This window comes from Simochromis diagramma, unplaced genomic scaffold (genome assembly GCF_900408965.1).
Source record: "Simochromis diagramma unplaced genomic scaffold, fSimDia1.1 OVJJ01000676.1, whole genome shotgun sequence".
NCBI classification, from domain to species: domain Eukaryota; kingdom Metazoa; phylum Chordata; class Actinopteri; order Cichliformes; family Cichlidae; genus Simochromis; species Simochromis diagramma.
Window position 1 is genome coordinate 925,871 of NW_024387466.1, and position 19,339 is coordinate 945,209.

The 19,339-nt window shown below is 38.6% G+C and overlaps 1 protein-coding gene across 2 annotated transcripts; it reads right to left on the bottom strand.

Moving 5' to 3' along the window:
- Window positions 1-1,335: 1,335 nt before the first annotated feature.
- On the bottom strand, window positions 1,336-19,083 carry LOC120723277 (moesin). Of its 2 annotated transcripts, XM_040014637.1 has the most exons (13): window positions 18,753-19,083; window positions 9,659-9,742; window positions 9,154-9,249; window positions 8,745-9,019; window positions 8,569-8,652; window positions 7,639-7,785; window positions 7,461-7,557; window positions 7,197-7,360; window positions 6,836-6,966; window positions 6,569-6,729; window positions 6,386-6,478; window positions 5,058-5,282; window positions 1,336-3,604 (listed from the first exon to the last, which is right to left on the bottom strand). In XM_040014637.1, exons 1-13 carry the CDS (start codon window positions 18,762-18,764, stop codon window positions 3,440-3,442), a joined length of 1,734 nt encoding a protein of 577 aa, XP_039870571.1. In that variant the 5' UTR covers window positions 18,765-19,083; the 3' UTR covers window positions 1,336-3,439. The 2 variants fall into 2 exon arrangements, with proteins under 2 accessions (XP_039870571.1, XP_039870572.1); XM_040014638.1 differs by lacking the exons at window positions 8,745-9,019; window positions 9,154-9,249; window positions 18,753-19,083 and having other exon boundaries at window positions 9,659-9,717.
- Between the last annotated feature and the right edge of the window lie 256 nt (window positions 19,084-19,339).

The window sequence follows — 19,339 nt, forward strand, 5'->3', positions numbered from 1 at the left end:
AGATTCCTGTAACTTGAAATCAGCAAATAAAATGGTTTTATAAGTAGCCTCGGCCCTTTTAAATGCTTTCTATTTTCCCTCTCAAGCTGTGCACAGGTGGCAGTTCATCTGCATTTTTTTTCACGAGTCACCAGCGACACGAAATGATTACAAATTTCTGTCATTATTCAACAAGCAAACTACTTTAATGGGATTTGGAGCACGTTGTAGCTTAGAGGGTGTTGTGCTGTAGTTAAAAGTTTCCTTCTGACAGAAGGAAAGAAGAAGAATGATGTCGAGAAAAGAAGAAGAGCTAACAGCTTCTCATGAGTCATTTTCTGCAAAACACTAAAGTACATTCTAGGAGCTTTGTTCATACAGGAAGAGTCATTGCATCTTATCTCTAAGTGGCAGTTCAGTGTGTGAACCATTTCAACACCCACTGTAGGCCACTAATACCACATATAGGGGAAGTTGGAGATTAAAAAAAACAGCACCTCCCTTTGGTGTTTAGAGTTGTTCAATTTCCTATTGCAAAAATAACAGAAAATTAGGTTACCTTCATTTATTTTGTGAAATATTTAGTGATCTACCAAAAATCAGCATTGGTGTAGAGTACTATACCAATACTACTACGACTGGTAGAATTTTGATTTCTTGTATATATTAAAATGTATTGAGTTGTCACATGGTTATCAAATGATTATCAAATTTGAAACAAAATGTTAAATGCTGCGCTCGGGCAGCAGGATATCACATCTCCGGAAATGTGCTCTTTTGAAATGTTTTATTTTTAATCGAACATTTAAAAAGGAGACATTTAATCGAGGAGACAGGTGCCTCCTGCACTCTGCGCACACATTCAAAGGTTGAAACTGCAAATTGGTGTTTATTTGCTTGCCTGAATGCTCCATGTTGAAATTGTGACACGTGGCATTTGAGTCTTTTTTATTTTAAGCAGTAAAAATCAACTCTTGGAAACATTTCAGTGAGTGAAAAATTAAATAATAACCTCCAGAATCTTCTGGTTTAAAACACAGTTCTTTAATTATTTAAACATATTGTGCAGATATGTAAACAGACTCATGTGATCTTTATAATAATCCAGTAATCAAATGTTTCACTAAAATTTGTGTGAACAAAATGAATCCTTTTCGAACTGTTGCCATGTCACCCTTGGTGCAGAACGGTGACGTGGCTGAAACTCACAGTTTGTAAGCCACCTTGTGGACACACTTGAGATTTACTTTTTGTTTTGTTCCTTTGTACTTTTTTTTATATATAATGAACTGCATTCGGTTTAAAGATACACTAAACATTTAAAAGGAAAAATGACAACACAAGAAGACAAAAACCTTTATTCTAAATTTCATTTATTGGTGAAAGGAAGACTTTAAGCAGCAAGATCTCATGAACAAACTGGGCAAGGCACTGTCTGTCAATGGTTTTATAAGTCAACATTATTTTCCTTTTTGAGACAAGACAAGCATCTTTTAATGAGTTATCACCTATGACGACTAAATTTCAAATTAGGCTGCTAACACACAAACTTTGGGGTAAAACACAAACTGCAAGGATCACAAAAGTTACTATTCAAGGCATGTAAAGGAATCTGTAGCAGCAATCCTTTGATCTGTTTTCATGGCACATAAAACTACACTGCTGATCAAAATGTGTCTTTTTTTCTTTCACTAAAAGACATCAAAATAAAATAATCAGAAATATTTATCACTAAAATAAATTTGGGCTTAATTTGAAATGTGAAAAAGAAATCAAATACTAATTTCTAAAAAAAAAAAAAAAGGTTCAATGGTTTAACGCACCCTTAAAAGAATGTCCTGTACCATCTGGTTCTTCCACTTACAAAATGCTGTCTTTAAAAAATGTTGTTCCTTTGAAAACAGGTATTGTTGACAAGTACTCCTAGTTTTCTACATTACAAAAATATCCTAAGGTGTGTCTCTCTTAGACCTTACATAATTGTATCACATTTGAAAAATCCCAAATACAAAAACACACAAATGTCATTAAATACATACAGTATATAAAAATGCATGCTTCGGAGAATGTGCCCATGTGGGACAGTATAATTTGACTCACTTGTAAAAAGGTAAACTGATTTTTCCAGTGCATGTCTGACGAAATTGTTTTATTTTACGCATTACTTGTTTTAAGATTAAACTACAGCTTTCATCTTAACAGATGACTATGTGTTTAACAATAGAAGCCAACTTCACAAGTTACAATTACCATTGCTGTACTGGGTAAAACAATAATCACTATAATAACCAAAACAACATCCTCAGTGATAAGTAAAAGAGCAAAGACTTGATGATGATGGTTAAAAAAAATATTTTAATGGTTAAATGCAGCTGATAATTTCTACAAATTTCAATCAGATTTAATTTGCAGGTCAAATTTCAGCCTTGCTTCTTTCTTCAGCGTATGTAGGTCAGCATATGTAGATGTGCATATCAGTGCTACCTTCTCTTTTGATGTCTGAGCATGAGGAAAAAACAAGTTGCAGCGTATACGTTAAACTAAATTTGGATTCTTCAAACAACTGGATTGTTACAACATATGAGATTTGCAAATGACATACCAAGTTTATTCCGTCTCTAGGCACAGTTAGACATTTGTTTGCTTAAGCTTCAACAGCAAGTTCTACACTTTCAGCCACACAGCTGAAAGTGTAGAATTGAAAATGCAAAAAAAAAAGAAGACAAAAATCCTTAGATCCTTCATATCACATTGCCAGTAGGCTGTAAATACTGTGACTTTTAACTGCTGGATGATTCTGAGCGCAGTAAAATTAGTAAATAAACTGTGAATTTTCAAAAATAATAATAATAATATAAAATATTAATAATACTGCTGCTGTTTTTTGTTCCATACAAACAATTTATTTATATTATTTGCATTTGCTCGTATAGATTGCAGTGCAATTAATTTTAAACTGCAGAAAAGCATTATTTCTAAAAAAAAAAAAAAAATTAAAAATATCCAGCTTGCTGTAAAGAATCAAGTGCAAATGGCTTATGGCACAATTTGGATTTGTGAATGGCACAAAATTAAATGGATTTCTACAGCTTTTATTTAGAAATGATGATATAAAAATGTGAAAGAGATAAAACAAACTAAAAGTTGCTTGCTCAATGTGTCATGAAATGAGGCGTGAGCCCGTTACTAATATGCTACACATACCCCTAGTGAGGAATGTACTAATAAAATACAGTATGTCCCTTTTCAACCAGTGACTTGTCTAAAATTCAAAGTAAGAAATGGTAACAAACAGAACCTTCCAGATCCACATTTGTACAACATGCTGTGCTTTTGCAGCAACGTCATTTGGTGGATCTGACTTTATTTGGGTACAGAGAAAACAGCTAAAGTGAGGCAGGACTGCAGTCCAGGCAGAAAGGCCCAGCTCTGTGGGCTTTTGCGTTGGTGAATGCAGACATCACATGCATTCAAACTCATCGATACGCTGTTTGGTGTTTCCTGACCGGATCTGCCTGAGGGTCTTGTACTTGTCACGTCCTGCTCGCATGTTGTCTGCATGAATGATGTCATTTGCCGTTTTCTTGCTCTCATCCCGGGCGTTGGCCAGCTCTGAGCTTAAAGCCTGGAAAGAAGGTTACAAGTATTATAAAATTACAGTTAACATGTGCGACTCGTTGTCTAATGTCATGGTGTTTTACCCATGTTCTTGCATCAACCAGTAAGTCACTTAATTGGCTCAAAATTGACATTCTACTCACTTATTTCTGCTTTTTAAAACCTGTTTTTCAAAGGGATTCAGACTTAAATGAGGGGATTACTCTTACCTGGATCAACCTCATTATTCTACTTTAAAACAAGAATCCCTAGCTGACTGTGTGTTCTTACGAGATGTAATCATAATGTTCCTTCACTTTGCCAATAAAATATCAAAAAGAATTATATTTGATTTATATCCTCCCATTTCCTTCTGCAGGCCACCTCTGTCAGCATATTTTGATCCCTGTTTTTGCCTTGTGGCACCATCAGACAGTGCAACCATGAGTGCATTTCTCTAAACATGCTCCCACAGACATCTCAGATTGTTATGGTAGAAATCAGCATCTGTCAGACCCTGAGTGACCAAATTCCCAGTGCTCAACCCCATCAAAGTTAAAAATAATGAGAAGCATGCTACTAGTTCCCCTCCTGCTCTGATACCTTCAGGCTCCGACACTGTGGACTTCCTTCCTTGCTCCTTTTTTTCTGGGTTCTACAGAAGTTGATGTTTATTCTCAAGTTCACAAGTTTACAACTCCACGATAAAATGCAGAACCACTGTGGTCAGAAGCGGACTTTGACTGAACATTCAAAAACAGCAGACCACCCTGGGAAGACTGCTGTGCATGACAAACTGGTTTGAATCTATTTGAAGGGTAAAAATGTATGAAATCTTTACATCTGACTGTAATAATGAAGCTGTATGACACATACACGTATCTACATACAGTCATCTGACTGCTTTAGTAGCATGACTTAATTATGCGCATTCTTTATTTTTAGTTGACTAAAGCTACTTAAAATTGTGTCAACAGTAGTCAAAGAAACAACCAAAAAAATACTTAGATACTAATCAATACTAGAAAATACTGGATTAAATACTCATTTGCAACAGTATCAGTACAAAAAGTGTTGGCTTCGCCTTCTCAATCTGACACACAACTTCACACAGCACTGCTTTCCCTTTAATGCTTCACAAATACAGACAAGCAGGCATGCAGCCCCTCCCCACACTAGCAGCTGAAGTATTTGGCATTCACAACACCGAACATCACTTTGGGAGGAAGTTCAAGAGGCCAGTAAAGCTCCCATTTCAACAAAACTGAAACATTAAACAGTGTAAAAGCTAACTTGGCTTCCAAATGTTCTACATTAACAGGAAAATATAATTATTTGTGTGTCATGTTTCTCTTACAGTCCCAGAGTGAAACATGACAATAAACAGTGGCAGCCTACCAACTTTATTTGAACAATGTTTACTTTGTCACTTTATTATTTGTATTGTTTTAATGTTTATTAAAAAAATTCCAAGGACTTACAAGTAGATGTTTCTGTAAGCGTTCGTTCTTCTCAGCTTCAGTCATTCTCTCCTCCTCGCTGCGGTCCTTGTACGTGGCGGCACCTGTTAACTCGGCGCTGGCTTCGGCGCTGCTCTCATCATTCTCATCATGCTCGTTCTCTGCGTTTAGTGGCTCCTGAGGTACCATCACTTTGTTTTTAAGCTCTTCTTTGGTCTTTTCCAGGTCCTCCTGCACTGTCGTAGCCTGAGCAAATATAGAAATAAAAATGAGGTGTTTTAGAAATTACCCTTATTTAATGTCTAATGAAAATGACAAAAGTGGGGGGAGCTTAACTGATATTTCTGTATTGCCATTTTTCCTACAGCATGCAGTAGAGGAGAAATGCACAGGCAGACCTATGCTACATGACCCATAGCCAGGCTCTTGGTTTCCTGTTTTGGTTTCTCTCCACCCAAGCTATATATCTTGGATATTTTTATTAGGAAATCCCTTCAGGAAATTCAATATAAAACCGAGTGCTTCTTACCCGAGGCGCTATGAGTCAAAAACCAGCTATGAGTAAGACTGGAATTTCAACTACTATTTTTTCCAAAAATTCACACAATACTGAAACCACCAGTTTGCACAACTGGTTTTTACAAGGCAGAAAATCACAATGGTTTAAAAAGGGTGAACAGGATTTCCCTCACACAAAGACATCCATCATCACTACAAACACCATGAGTCACATGGGCTAAAAAAAAGAAAAAGAAAAAAAAGAAAGGGCTGGCACGCAGGATTTTTTTTTTTTTTACCAAAAAAGACAAGAGGCAGGCTGGGAGAGTTTAACCCTCCCCCAAACCCACACAACAAAAAGACCCCAGGAATGCCTGTCCTGACTATGTCACACAGGAGGGGCAATGTGACCAGCACAACTCTGATTAACTTCTTCCTGCCATAGTTACACTGACTTCGATTATCAATGAACAAAAAGGCTTTTAAGTCTAACAGTTGAATCTTTTCTTCTTCCTTTCACTTTTTGTCCATCCATTTTTTTTGCTTTTCCAATTACATTTCCAAAATTAGTAAAATAATATTTTTCTGTCTTCATAGTGTCCTAGTTACAGAACCACAAAAGATCAGTTCTCACCACAAGATGGCAGTAAAGCACAAGTTTCCTTTTTTTGTTTTTTGTTTTAACTAGAAAACCAGGAAGAACAAACTGAGTTCTGCAACTGCATTAGCAAATATCTGTTAACATGTTTTCTATATAGACAGCATTTTCTTGCCTGTTCCACTATTGGCATATTGCCATATTTTTATGTTATCAGTTTTGAATAGCAAACTACGGAAAAGTCAAGCCACACCTTCTGCTGCCACTCTAATGCTTCTTCTTCCTTTTTCTTCTTGGCATCCTCCAGCAGGGAAATCTTGGAAGTCAGGTCAGCCAGCTCTGTGGCCTAAAAGAACATCATATTTGAAGCATCAGTACACACATTATTGCAGTTTTTTAAGTGTCAGTGTCTAATCACACTGGCTAACACACTAACCAGGTGCTCCTGGTTCTTCATCTGGTTCTCTGACTGCTGCAGCAGCGTCATCTTGGCATCCTCAGCACTCTTAAGATCACTCTCCAGGCGTTCAGCCTCCTCCTGAGCACGCTTCCTTTCCTGCTCCAACTCCAGAGCCCTCTGCGTTTGCTCCTCCAGCTCTGTGGACACACACACACACAAGAATTAAGGGTAAGCATCATGTGAGGAAAACATTGTCATCATTCATTACAGGCAGCTTTTCTTGAACTCTCACAGCTTCCCCACCTTGCTGAGCTTTTCTCGTCTGCTCCTCGATCCGCTTTAACCTCTCCATCAATTCCTCCTTCTCCTTTTCGATCTTTTCCTTTTCCTTCTCTGCAAGTTCTCTTTTCTTCTTTTCATTTTCCAGCACAGCTCTAATGAAAACGAAATCGTTACAGGATGATTGTACGGAAATGTTTCAAAAGCAGAGCAGATAATCACCCCATTTTATTTAGTATTTGAAAATAAAGCTAGTAATCTTTCTATAACTGTTACAATATCCTATAACAGATTGCATTTATTATTGCATCTTTGGAACAGAACTCACACAATCCATGTGTAAAATATTTGTAGGTTTTTTTGTTTGGTTCCATTTCGGTCCTACCTCTCCATCTTCTTGAGATTCTTCTCCTCCCGAGCCTGCGCCTTCATCTGTTGCACTTCAATAGTGTCGGGCTTGCGGCGGCGCATGTAGAGCTCATGGTTACCCATGCACAGAGCCAGAATACGCTTGTTGATGCGCAGCCTTGGAGCATAGAATACAAAGTCCTGCAATGGAAACATTTGAGACATTTAAAATGTCTTATTGTTACATGTTATTATTAATATTATTCTTAAATATAAATAACATAACATTATGTTAACATACAGGTGCTTTCTTGTCAATTGGTTTGATGACAAACTTCTTGTCATTGAAGGAAATGTTTCTTATTTCACTCCATGGAAATCCAATTTTGGGCGTCATTCTGTAAGAGAACAAAAATGCTTGGTCAGCACTGCACAGTGTACCTTTTGCGAAACACAAACCCTTCTGTGGAAACACTTACTTATCATTTTGTTCATAAATGTTGAGACCCAAAGCATCCACTCCCAACCACAGCTCTGTTCCCTTCTTATTTTTGATGTTGAAGTAATTGACTCCGTACATCTCGAGGTCCTGAGCAATTTTCAGATACTCCATCATGGATTCCTCTCTGTGGACAAATAAGACGTCTTTAACTTTTGCTAAAAGAAGAATTCACAGTCAGAGCGTGGCGTGCTGTTTGCACTGTTCTAACCGGCTGCAGAGGCCAGAGCTCAAATGCAGAGCTTTCAGGATGTGTTGAGCGGGTTATACCTCTTTTTTAACCTTACCTGAACTATGAAACTTAACTGATCAACAGAGCAACTGGGGAAACATATAATGAATCTAGGCTGTGTTTACTGTTTATCTACGACAAGCTAACCTGACTGATGAAACACATATGGAAGCCAATAAAGGACATTCACTACTGTCTTCAATAAAGCATATACTAAAAATGTCAGTGGCACAAACAGTACTCAGATCAACAAACTGAAGTGACACAAGGCCAGTAACAAACTTTCAGAGCACCTGTGAGTCAACACAAAGGCCGTGGTAACACACTCTCTCAGCTAGCTCTATCTCAAATTCACGGAAATGACAGAAGAGGGAAGAAACTGTAGCAACAGAGAACAACAAGGTAATTCAACTAGGAATAACTTCCTCAACAGTCTTATGTTTTAGTAGGTTATGAAGTGTGTATATAAGCTGTGGCTACCCTAATGTAGTCACTGAAGACTACATTGTAGTCAAGTGGCAGAAAAAATAAGTGTGCACAATGATAATGGAAAGTTTAAGCTACACATTTTCACATCCCCAGAGATGCAATAATTTCACAAATATCCATATTTTAGCCAACCGTCCTCTCTTTCACGTGTTTGTGTGTGTGCTGGGGAACACGTGTGTCGCTGATCACCTCATCATGCCCTTGTGCTCTTCATGCCACACTTGAATCCTCTCTTCCCACTGTTCCTTGTTGAGCTTGTGCTGATCCAGGACTCTGAGAACATGAGAGGCCCAAGTGTCAAAGAAACATGTCGGGAATGTTTCACGTGAACCTGCATATTGAAGTGGCAATAAAGCCCGTGTTACCTTTGCGGAAGCAGGTGTTCACTGCTCAAATAGCCTGGTTTGTGGACTTCCTTATTGTAGTCGGCATACTTGGCCTGCACCGCGTAGGAGGCCAGAAGGACCGCCGTCTCTGGAGGGCAGTAGATGTCATCATTTAAGATTCCTTCCTTTACCTGCAGGAAGAATAGCCGCTGTGTGGCATCCTGGATTAACTCCTCTGAGACATCCTCGGGGAAGAACTTGGCACGGAACTTAAACAGCAGCGGGCTTTCCTTCCTCACATCCTGGGCTGTTACCTAAAATATGATCCGACACGGGTGAGAGGGTAGAGGTTATGCTTCTGTTTGTGGACTCGAGATCAAAAAGCGCAGTTCACGCTTGAAAAAAGACGGCCCAGTGAATGAAGTGTACTGAGTACTGAGGAGCTCACCTTCTTATTGAGCTTCAGCCAAGTAGAGAAACCCTTTGTGTCCTGGTACTGGAGTCCAAAGTACCAAACCTCTCGTAGGCCGATGGTTTTCACAACCTTTAAATAAAAACAGCAACAAAAATAAAAATATGAAATATAATTCCCTTGTTTTATTCTGTTATTTAAGGGGTTTCAGCCACAAAGATTTACTGCTTTCCTAATTGCAAATGTACTGTTTTTAGATTTTAATCAGTCATATAAAAACAAAACAAGAATCAAACAGCAGCCTTTAAGCATCTGTCATTGGATTTTTCACATTTAAAATTATTTTAGAAGACTCAAAGATCATCAGCCAAAAATAAAAACAATTAATAGCCATGAAAATAATATATAATAATAATATATAATAATATCCCGGCATTTTCCAGAAATAGGAGTACTAAACCCATCACAGTACTCGTCAAAGAGTCATCATTTATGTTTAATGGTAACTTAAGTGCTGGCTAGAGGAAACAGTTTCTCATACCTGGTCAAAGAGTTGCTTTCCTGTTGTATTGGGCTGAATGGCGAACTCCAGTTCGGCATCCATAGTGGTGACTCTTACACTAATCTGAGGAACAGAGGAAAGGAAAAAAAACTTTTTCAAATATGCAAATAAAAAAGACAGTATTTTGGGTTAAAGTACTATTACTATTACCCATATCATTGTACTATCATTGTATCATTGAAATGATTGTACCATATCATTTCTTGGTAAATAGAGAATGGACAAAACTAGATCTTCTGTTCTTCTCTTAAACATTATGAGACTCTGCATTTAATCATTAGTTATTATTAACCTGTCTCCCTCCCCTCACTCCCAACAGGTCGTGGCAGACAGCTGCCCCTCCCTGAGCCTGGATCTGCTGGAGCCTTCTTCCTGTTAAAAGCGAGTTTTTCCTTCCCACTGTCAAAAGGTACTCGCTCATTTGATTTAGAAACCCCTCTGTGTTAATATACGGTCTTTACCTAACAATAAAAAGCAAACTCTATGCAATATAAGCTCTCGTGCATTAAAAACTGTGTCATTCTATGCAAACCATTTAATGGCGACCATCTTTAATAAGTGTAGCATCTCAAAATGTGTGGCACTCTTGTAGAATTCATTAAATGTGCCTGCAATAAAAGTGTGCACACATCTCCCAGTCCTGCTGGAGAACAAAGTAACACTGCAGTCCAATTACCTTTTTACTATTTTATTCTGAAATTTAGAAAAGACTGCATGTCAGGGTTACGACGAATGTACCAATCTGGCTCTGTCTCAGTCAAGAACTTATCTACAGGAAGTAACCACATCCTTTGGTGGTTGGGCCCTGTGAGGCATTACTGTTAAACACTGAGCTCTCATGAGAGATGTGCACATCCTGTCATGCATCAGACAACCTGTCTGGTGTAGCAGGATTTAACAAGATCGGTTTGTAGACAGAGCTTTAGCTCGATCTCTTTTTCAGGTATCACACTTTGCTACCCTGGGTTATTCAGTAAACGAGGCACGCCTTAGTTAGACAAATTGTTATATCTGTGTCTTACAAAATCATATGTCTGAAGTTGAACACATTTATTTAACCTTTTCTTTGGAAAAGCTTGCTCAGAAGGTGGCAAGAAAAGAAAAAGAAAAAAGTATGTACTCAGTAGGCTGTGCAGGAATCCCTCATTTATTGTGCCCTCTTAGAGACTAGGGAAAAAAAAGAAACACCAGCATGCATGTCTATTGGGAAATAACTGTGCAGGCAGAGGCCCACGCCTGCCCTGAACAACAATGGTATGTATTATTTCCTAGTTGCGGGGTTGATTAGAGTTGCGTTCTTTCCCATCCATGTCAGCAGGACCCTATTTACTGCTCAGGACACTTGCCCCACTGTCACTTCCTGCCATCCCAGGCAGTTAAGAGCTGAGGAGAAACCTTAAATCTGGGCCCACTCTGAATGCCAACACTGCAGTCTAGAATCGTCTAGACACAGGAGTTGTTAAGCTTCCAGTTATGAACTTTAGGCGATACACTTTTTTATATTTGAGCAGATAAGAGTTCAGTTTGTGGCCACCCTGATGGTGTCTAAGCAGTTTCATTTCCTGAATCAAAATAGTTAATCTTGCAAGAAAAGGGAACTACGCTTATACATTTTCTGCCTAGTTAGGGTGTGTCTCTCATGGCCAGGGCTCAAAAACACTTAACACACTATTATTAGCACATGCTGAAAAACACCCTGTTCTGGCCCACGTGCCATGTTTCCATGACTTTCTCTTAGCTCTTTTTTTAATCGCACCAAAGCGATACTGCAAAAATAAAATCCCAAACTCGTACATTTCACATTGAGAAACACATCTGTGACCGATTTTGTCACACGGTGTATTTGATGACTACTGACTTGTTTAAAGCTTTACTGTATGTCATGTGAAGCTGCTTATAACAATCTGCCACTTCACTGACTGTCTGAAACGTATGAGTTAATCTGTGTTATTTTATTTATATTTGTTTTAATGTAATACACAGCTGTATGCTACAAAAATAATACTTTTCCAGACTCAAATCAAAGGTCTAATGCCTTGACTTACCAACAACTGTTCAAGCCATGCTGGACTCACAACACAATATTAGTTATTTAACAAAGAATTATCAGGATACACATATGCTAAGGGTGACAATGCCAACATTGTGATGTTTAGTGGGTCTAACATTCACTTTTGTGAGCAAATAATGAGTTTGATTGAGGCTGAATATAATTTAGTTATCAGAAATGTAATCCTAAAAGTCTGCAATTTTTTCACTAATTTCATCTTAATGGTATGTTTGTTCAAACTGTACCAAGCTAACTGTAATGCTGAAAACGCACGTAGCAAGTGAGAGCTGTTGGGCTTACTGAATACAGAAAGCTGCACTAACCACAAAGAATGAAAAAAAAAAAAGGACGCAACTATCATAAGTAAAAAGTGTGCACGTGTCTTACAATTGTACAGCCACTGAATGGCAATGGGGTGATGAGCAGTTAACCTGAAAGTTAACTGGGGCCAAACATCTGGGTTGCCTTGTCAGTAAGAGGAAGCAAAACTGATGAAAACTAAATTAAACGTGGTGTTAAATATTGAGTGAAGACACAGTGATGCAAGCAGTCTGTCACTAATTTTTCTAGGTTCATCAAGCTTCCTTAGCAAAATCTTTTTTTAAATCCCCTCTGTATATTCAATTTCGATTTAACAAACATGTTACTAAACCAGCAGAAACAGAGGTCACCGGAGAGCATTTGCTGCAATTAGGGCTGCCATGATTAGTCAACTAGTCACGATTACGTCGACTATCAAAATCGTCAACGGCTAATTTAATAGTCGACGCCTCGTTTGAAGCTTTGTAAGATCGCAAAAGACGCAGGAATAAATAGTAGGATTTAAGAGTGTAATAACGGACTGAAACAGAAGATGGCAGCACTGCATGTACAAGGATGCCAGCTGCAGTTAAACCCCGAAGAAGAAGAAGAAGCTATGTCCCAGAATTCATAGCGCGGCCCTGCTCAGTTTCCAACAATGGCGGCAGATAGTTAGTTTTAATATTACTCTTTCTGGGTCACAAAATAAACGTTTAACATGTTTTCGGGTGAGAATGTAACTGTGTAAATTTCAAATATCTGCTCAGTTTATCAAGACACCACATATTTTGAAAAGCGCTCCGACGTTTTCGGAGACGTCTGTTACCCACCAGCTGGATAGCTAGCCGGGGGCACGGCTCACTAGAGCCGGTGAGAACACCGGACTCCGGGCAAATCGTTTTCAAACCCAACGCCGTCTTTCACTACTCAGGTTAAACATGATATATAAGTCACTTAGATAACTTAAAAATGTTATTGTTTGGCTTTTTTTTGTATTATTGATTATCAGAAGTGTGAGATTCTCCAGAATATACTCCGGTGTTCTGTTATATTTTAGATAGCAAGGAGCAGATGGCTGAGTTTATTAAACTTCACCGAAACAATCTGCAGATTTCATTCAAATTTAATAAATTATCATCTTGCCTTTATTTTTAGTTAGCACATACCTTAAACACTTAAAGCTGTAAGTTAATGATAGTTATTTAAGAGCAGATGCATGCTGGTGCAATAAACTGTACATTTTACGTCCAATGGATGCATGATCTGATTTGTTGACTAATCGCAAAAATAATCGGTGACTAGTCGACTATCAAAATAATCGTTTGCGGCAGCCCTATTTGCAATGACTGCAATTACTTATTTTAAAGAAAAAAAAACTAAGTGCCAGCTAGTTTAACCCTGTAAGGTTTCAAGTCACAAGAGAGCTTCAGTAAATTTAATCTTTAGATACAGCCCCACTGACGTGCCAGAATTCAACTTCTGCCTTACATTCCCACACAAGAGTTATCTCCATGTGCTGCTCACAACTACAATCTGTCCAATACAAGCTGAGACAATAAAGAAGATAATCCTAAGTGGTTCCTGGAACAAGTAGGAATGAGCTAGGCTCTGGACTAACAGTTCTTTGACGTGAAAGAGCAGAGGAGTTTTTAAAGAAGGTCACTATCAGAGTGTACGATAAGCCTGGCTTATTTTACAACTGATTTATAACAACGAGAAACATGCATCAGAACATGCCATTCTTTCAGTGTTTACCCCAATAACCATAGCAACTGCACATTGATAATTCTGAGTCATACATCTGAGTCATGCCATGCATGAGAGTCACACAATGTCAGCATCTAAAGTCAACAACTGCTTAACAAAGCATCCTCTTGGTTGCCAGAGAAACGCTATTGCTGGCTCCACTGCAACCCGATTTACAGTTTGGTGTATCTGAAAGATAAACTGAGGATGTCAGGGGCAACCAGAGTGCAATTCAGATTCCAATCCATTCAGGTGAAATGCATTTTTTCCTTCTTTACTCAAGCATGAGAGACATTTTAGTTTTACCAAATGGCTATAAATGCTCTCACTTCCATCAGATATGCTAACATGGATTGATCAATCGCTCATTCTGAACCAACAAAAGCTCTGAATCTGGTTCTATTACAACGAACACGGAACATTAACAGTTCAGGTTGTTTAAAGCGACATTTGAAATGGTAAAATGTGCGAAAATGTCATGACTTCCACTTATCCTGTGCAATTCACAGTTAACATCTCGTTATGTTATCGCTCAAAGCGTGGAAAATAAAAAAAACTTGTGGGCAAGATGATAAGCATATGACTCTCTGACTAGAGTTTGCAGTTAGTTAACAGGAAAATGGAAATAATTTAGCTCCATTATAAGTTTAAAATTGAATCCTCATTACAACCTTAAGGGTATCTTCATTGTTAATGTCACCAAGTCTTCTTTTCTGGTTATTTTGGGTTTACTGTGTGCTTACGGGTATTAGCATTAAACGAAAGAAATTCAAACTCTGTCACAGGAAGAGGAGGGTCAAAAAAAAAGGATCGTGTATCTTCTTTCTAACCAGGGGAGAGTACAAACACGCACACACAAACACACTCAAGTTTGGGTCTTTTAGAGCAGTTTCCCACAACCACTGTTTATTTGATTTTTAAAATGTCGGCGCAAGCAAACTGGAACAGAGTTTTGTTAGTTTTGCTGCTTCGTCATCTGGTGAAACTGCTGAGTGACATCTGTCTGAGCCAATCATGGAATTTACCGTCTGCTCTAAAAAAATATCCAATAATAAGAAATCCCAAGCACCAACTGATTAAAGTATGTTTTATGCATACTTGTCTTCTTTGTCAGGTATTCTCTGGCACATTGTTAGAGCCATGTAGACGTGCAGAGATTAGGCAATAGCATGGAGGTGTTAATATGTGTCAAAGTGCAGTACAAATTTTCCATTCCTGACATCTTTTCAGATGACTAATGTTAAGTCCTGAAAGTTGCCACTGTACAGTAGAACTGCTATGCTACCTGTTCACCTTGTGTGGAATTATGATTTGTCCATCTTTGTGTAGATCCAAATAAGCTAATACATTAGCAGGTCAGCAGGGTGGTTCTAAAATAAACTAAATTATCAGTTGTCAGCTGAGGCAAAGCTAACCAAATAATCAGCATAAGATCAAACTGGTCTATTGAGAACCAATGCTAGCTCATAAGCAACAGCAAATACAGTATTAAGGATGTCAAATCAGAACACTACATGACCAGCAACAAAGTACTTACGTTCAGATCTTTGATATTTGCCACAGCTTTCAAAGAGAAACCTTTAAAAAGTGAACTTTTGATTGCAGTTTGTCCACCAGCTCTACCTCTACACTGTTAATCTGCTCTGCTATGTGCACCACAGACCCATATTTAATCTCCTGCTACTTGCATACTTCCAGGTCTTTCCATTTGCCACGTCTCCATAGACACGCTTGTTAAAAATGTGATCATTCCAAGGAGAAAGCTAGATCTGTCATCATTCCTGCAATTCGAGCTAAAATGGTAAGTTATGCTTAATTTTTATGTGGTAACAGCTGCCCATGTGTGCATTTCTTGAGTCTAAGGAGTTAACATGAAAAAGTGTACCAGCTCTGAAATGGTTCTAGCGTTGAAAAAAAAACAGGTAGGAAAGTAAGTGAACCAACCGTCATGGGGTTGCATGAGTGGGAAAATCCTTTGCTTTGTAACAACATGGGGTGAAATTCTAGCAATAAAGCTGATAATTGTTTTGTGCTTCTGAAAATACAGCCTATTTAAAAAATAATTTTAAGCTACTGTTACCTTCTTGATAAAGCAGACAAAAAGCTGCAATTCCATGTAACAGCAGCACATAAACAAAATCAGTGTAATAACAGAGCTGCATTAGGAACTAAGAACAACAAAAAAACTGTGGCAACAACAGACATGCAGAAAAATTCTGAAAAAGGGTTTTGCACTGCTGTAGTGCAATCTAAAGTGGGGCATGGTATCTGAAGACCACGCGGAGGAAAGCAGGGAGGAGATCAGCCAGACTGTGATGTGAAAGTCCATATAAGGCTGCAGGCGAGGAAATTACCAGAAAGGAACTGATGTAAGTACAGAAACCTTGAGTCATAACACGACTTCCTAGGGAAACTGAAGGACTGCCAAAAGGAGTCCAGTAAAGGCTGAGCTTCGCAATAATTATTGCTTTTGAGTGACATTAAGCTTTATTAAATGTAACTTGAACACCGGAAAAATAAACTGTCTGAAAAACTAGGTTAAAAAAACAGGTAATTTAAAACGATCTATGAATCCCAGAGGCAGCTTTTGTGGGGACATGACTTTTACTTTTGCTGGATACAGAGTCGCTTGATTTGCTGAATCAGTTTATCTAACTTCCTTTTTTAATGCTCCTCATCTGTTGCATCTTTGCATAGCACCTTTAGCTAACGAGAAAGGAAATGAACCGATGAGTGTCACACATCTGAGTTTGAACCATTGCACCTGTTCACCTTTGTGCTACTGTGCATACAGGGTTTACTCCATCTACACAAATAGAATAGAATATATTTTCTTATAGTTCCAATGATTATACTTTTGGCAGTGGCAGCACAACGCATGCTGTTCATTAATGAATATAAAAAACCCGCAATCTGCTGTTTATTTTGAGAAAATGTTGCTGCTTCTTCCTGACCAACAACTGGTTTACTCTTTTCTAACTGACAGCATGACAAAAATGTGTTCTTCTGATTTGACAGTAACTATCATTTAGGTGCTTTTGAGGTGTTTGAGGTTCCCACTGGTGACTGCAAAAGCAGCTACTTTAAACACGGCTCTGGTTTTGCTGAGGTTAACAACATCCCAGCTGCACTCTGCAGACAGACACTGATACTTAGCAATGGACTAAAATGCATGGCAAGTGAACAATTCATTATAGGAAACAACTTCAAAGACAAATATCTGTGTCTGTGTGGGACGCAAGCTCTTAGTTGAACTACATTTATTACAAACTGCACTTGGGTTATAATCAGTAGTGTAAGTAAATGTGCAGGAAAAAAAACATAAAAAAAAATGTTTGATTTTTTTTTGCTAATATACAATTGAAATTCAATAGTTATGTAGTGACTCAAGAGAAACATTTTTTCCTCACAATGGGTCTTTGGGAGGTGACTAGATAAATTTTCAAGACTGGTACACTAAATGTAATTTTTGCTTCCCTGACCACCTGATAAATGAAAGTGTTGATTATACCATTTAAGTAAATGCTAGTAACTAGTGATTGGTTGTGCCAAAAATGCCTCCATGCAGAAAAGAAAAAAAAAAACATGCTGATATTAGACGAATTCCTCTGGGGAAGAAGAGGGTAGTGAAGGCTTTTTAATGCCAGGGTGCTTGACATTTTTTTCTGGTTGACAACTTGGAAAAATATCAAGGAAGTACGAGCAGAAACAATCCTGCAGGGAGAAAGCAGGTACGAGACTTGGAGGCTTTTTTTCTCTCCTTTGTAACATTGAACGTTTCCGGCCTGAATATAATATATGACTAGTAAAAGGTGACACTGATAAATTTGGTATCATACTCAGGTAGTAGCTATAAAACTAATCCAGTATTATATTAACCAATCTGTAAAATAATAGTTTATTATTTATAAAAATCTGACACACACAATCTGGGGATAAACATGATAGCACTACGATGAATTACAGCATCTGCACTGTGAAATGTGAATCACTCCGTAGGCTATATAATGCCGATCACCTTCTCATTGGTCATGTGTGAATCTTTTAGTAGCATCATGTCCCTTTTACATTCAGAATGTGCACGTGGGTATCTCAGGACAATGTGCAGATAAGAAGAATGACTGCACACAGATTCAGCAGCTTCTTTGTTATCTTCTTCATTCAGAAAGCATTTCACTGAGTCAAAGCCCCACACACCTTCACCCAGCCGAGCAGAACCGATGAGTTTGAAACCGCATCCAATTCTTTTGTCCACTGATAAAGGCATCCACGGAAATATTGGGCTGTGCCTTTTATAATGCTCTAGGTCTGGACCCCCTTATTTTCTTTGTTCAGAGCTCCACCAGTACCAGCACAAATCTGTGAGTGCTCCTTCATTTCAAGAGCAGTTATTTTTGCCTTTATTTAATAACCTTCGCAATGTAGCATTAAAAAAAGCTCTCTGTGTCTTCTCTTTTGCCTCCTAGCCGTTTGCAGATTTGCCTCCATTTGCTCCTGTTTTGACCATAACAGCTGGCCTGGCTGACAGTTCAAATCCTTCTTAAGAGCTGACTGAGAGGGAGGCCTGAGAAGGACTAGCTCGCTGCTAGTCCAGGATACACCTCCGCAGAAAAACAGTATAAAAAGTGTAATTTAAGCCTAAATATACAACTCTAGAGCATTTTAATAGCACGCGGCTTCCACCCTGAATGAATGATTTGATTTAAGGCGCTAATTTTAGTGAACACAGGGTAGGAAGCGCGCACGCGCACACACCTAACGGAAAGTACCACAGTAATCCTCGGGTGAGTTTGAAAGGATGCGAAAGATTTTTAAACACGGTAAAACCCATCGGACATGCACTTTAGTTTATCTTACTGTTGTTAGTGAATAACAACGCGAAACACCCACACCTAATTAAAATCGCGTACTGAAAAAGAGACAGAAAAGGCAAAGTAGCTTCTGACATAACAACATAAATGTGCTTTTCAGTCTTACCGTTTTCGGCATCTTTCTTTTCTTTCACGTCCGGCTCAGGCTTTCTATGAAGTTATTAAATAAAAAGAGCAGTTTGCTAAACCAGGAGAAAACTTTTTCCCATCAGAACAACGGCGCCAACCAAACGCTTTCCCGTCTCGAGGAAACAAAACCTCACTTTTTTCCGTTGGACTGCGAAGAGCTATTTTCGACCCTACGCGAGTGGGGGGTGTTTTTCCTTTGTTTCGCCTTAAAGTAAAATGGACTCGAGCTGGATTTCCTGCTAACGGTACCCTGCAAACCACACCCAACCCGATGACAGGACAGCGGAGTGAAAAAGAGGTTCAGGCCAGCAGCAGACTCCGCCTGCAGTAGTCGCATCATCATGGCTGCGGTTCACTGTCTCAGCACTAGGCAAAAAAGTTTCCCAGCACTCTCACTTTTAGCAGACAGGCCACGTTAAATACCATTCTTTATATGAGTCTTTTATTTAAACGACGACCAGTGTGTTGGGATACTTTGAGAATACAAGAAGGCAGAAAGTACTAGCAAACATGTCAGTATCTAAAACAAGCCTGTTAGAGTGTCCAATATATTCGTCGTCGGCC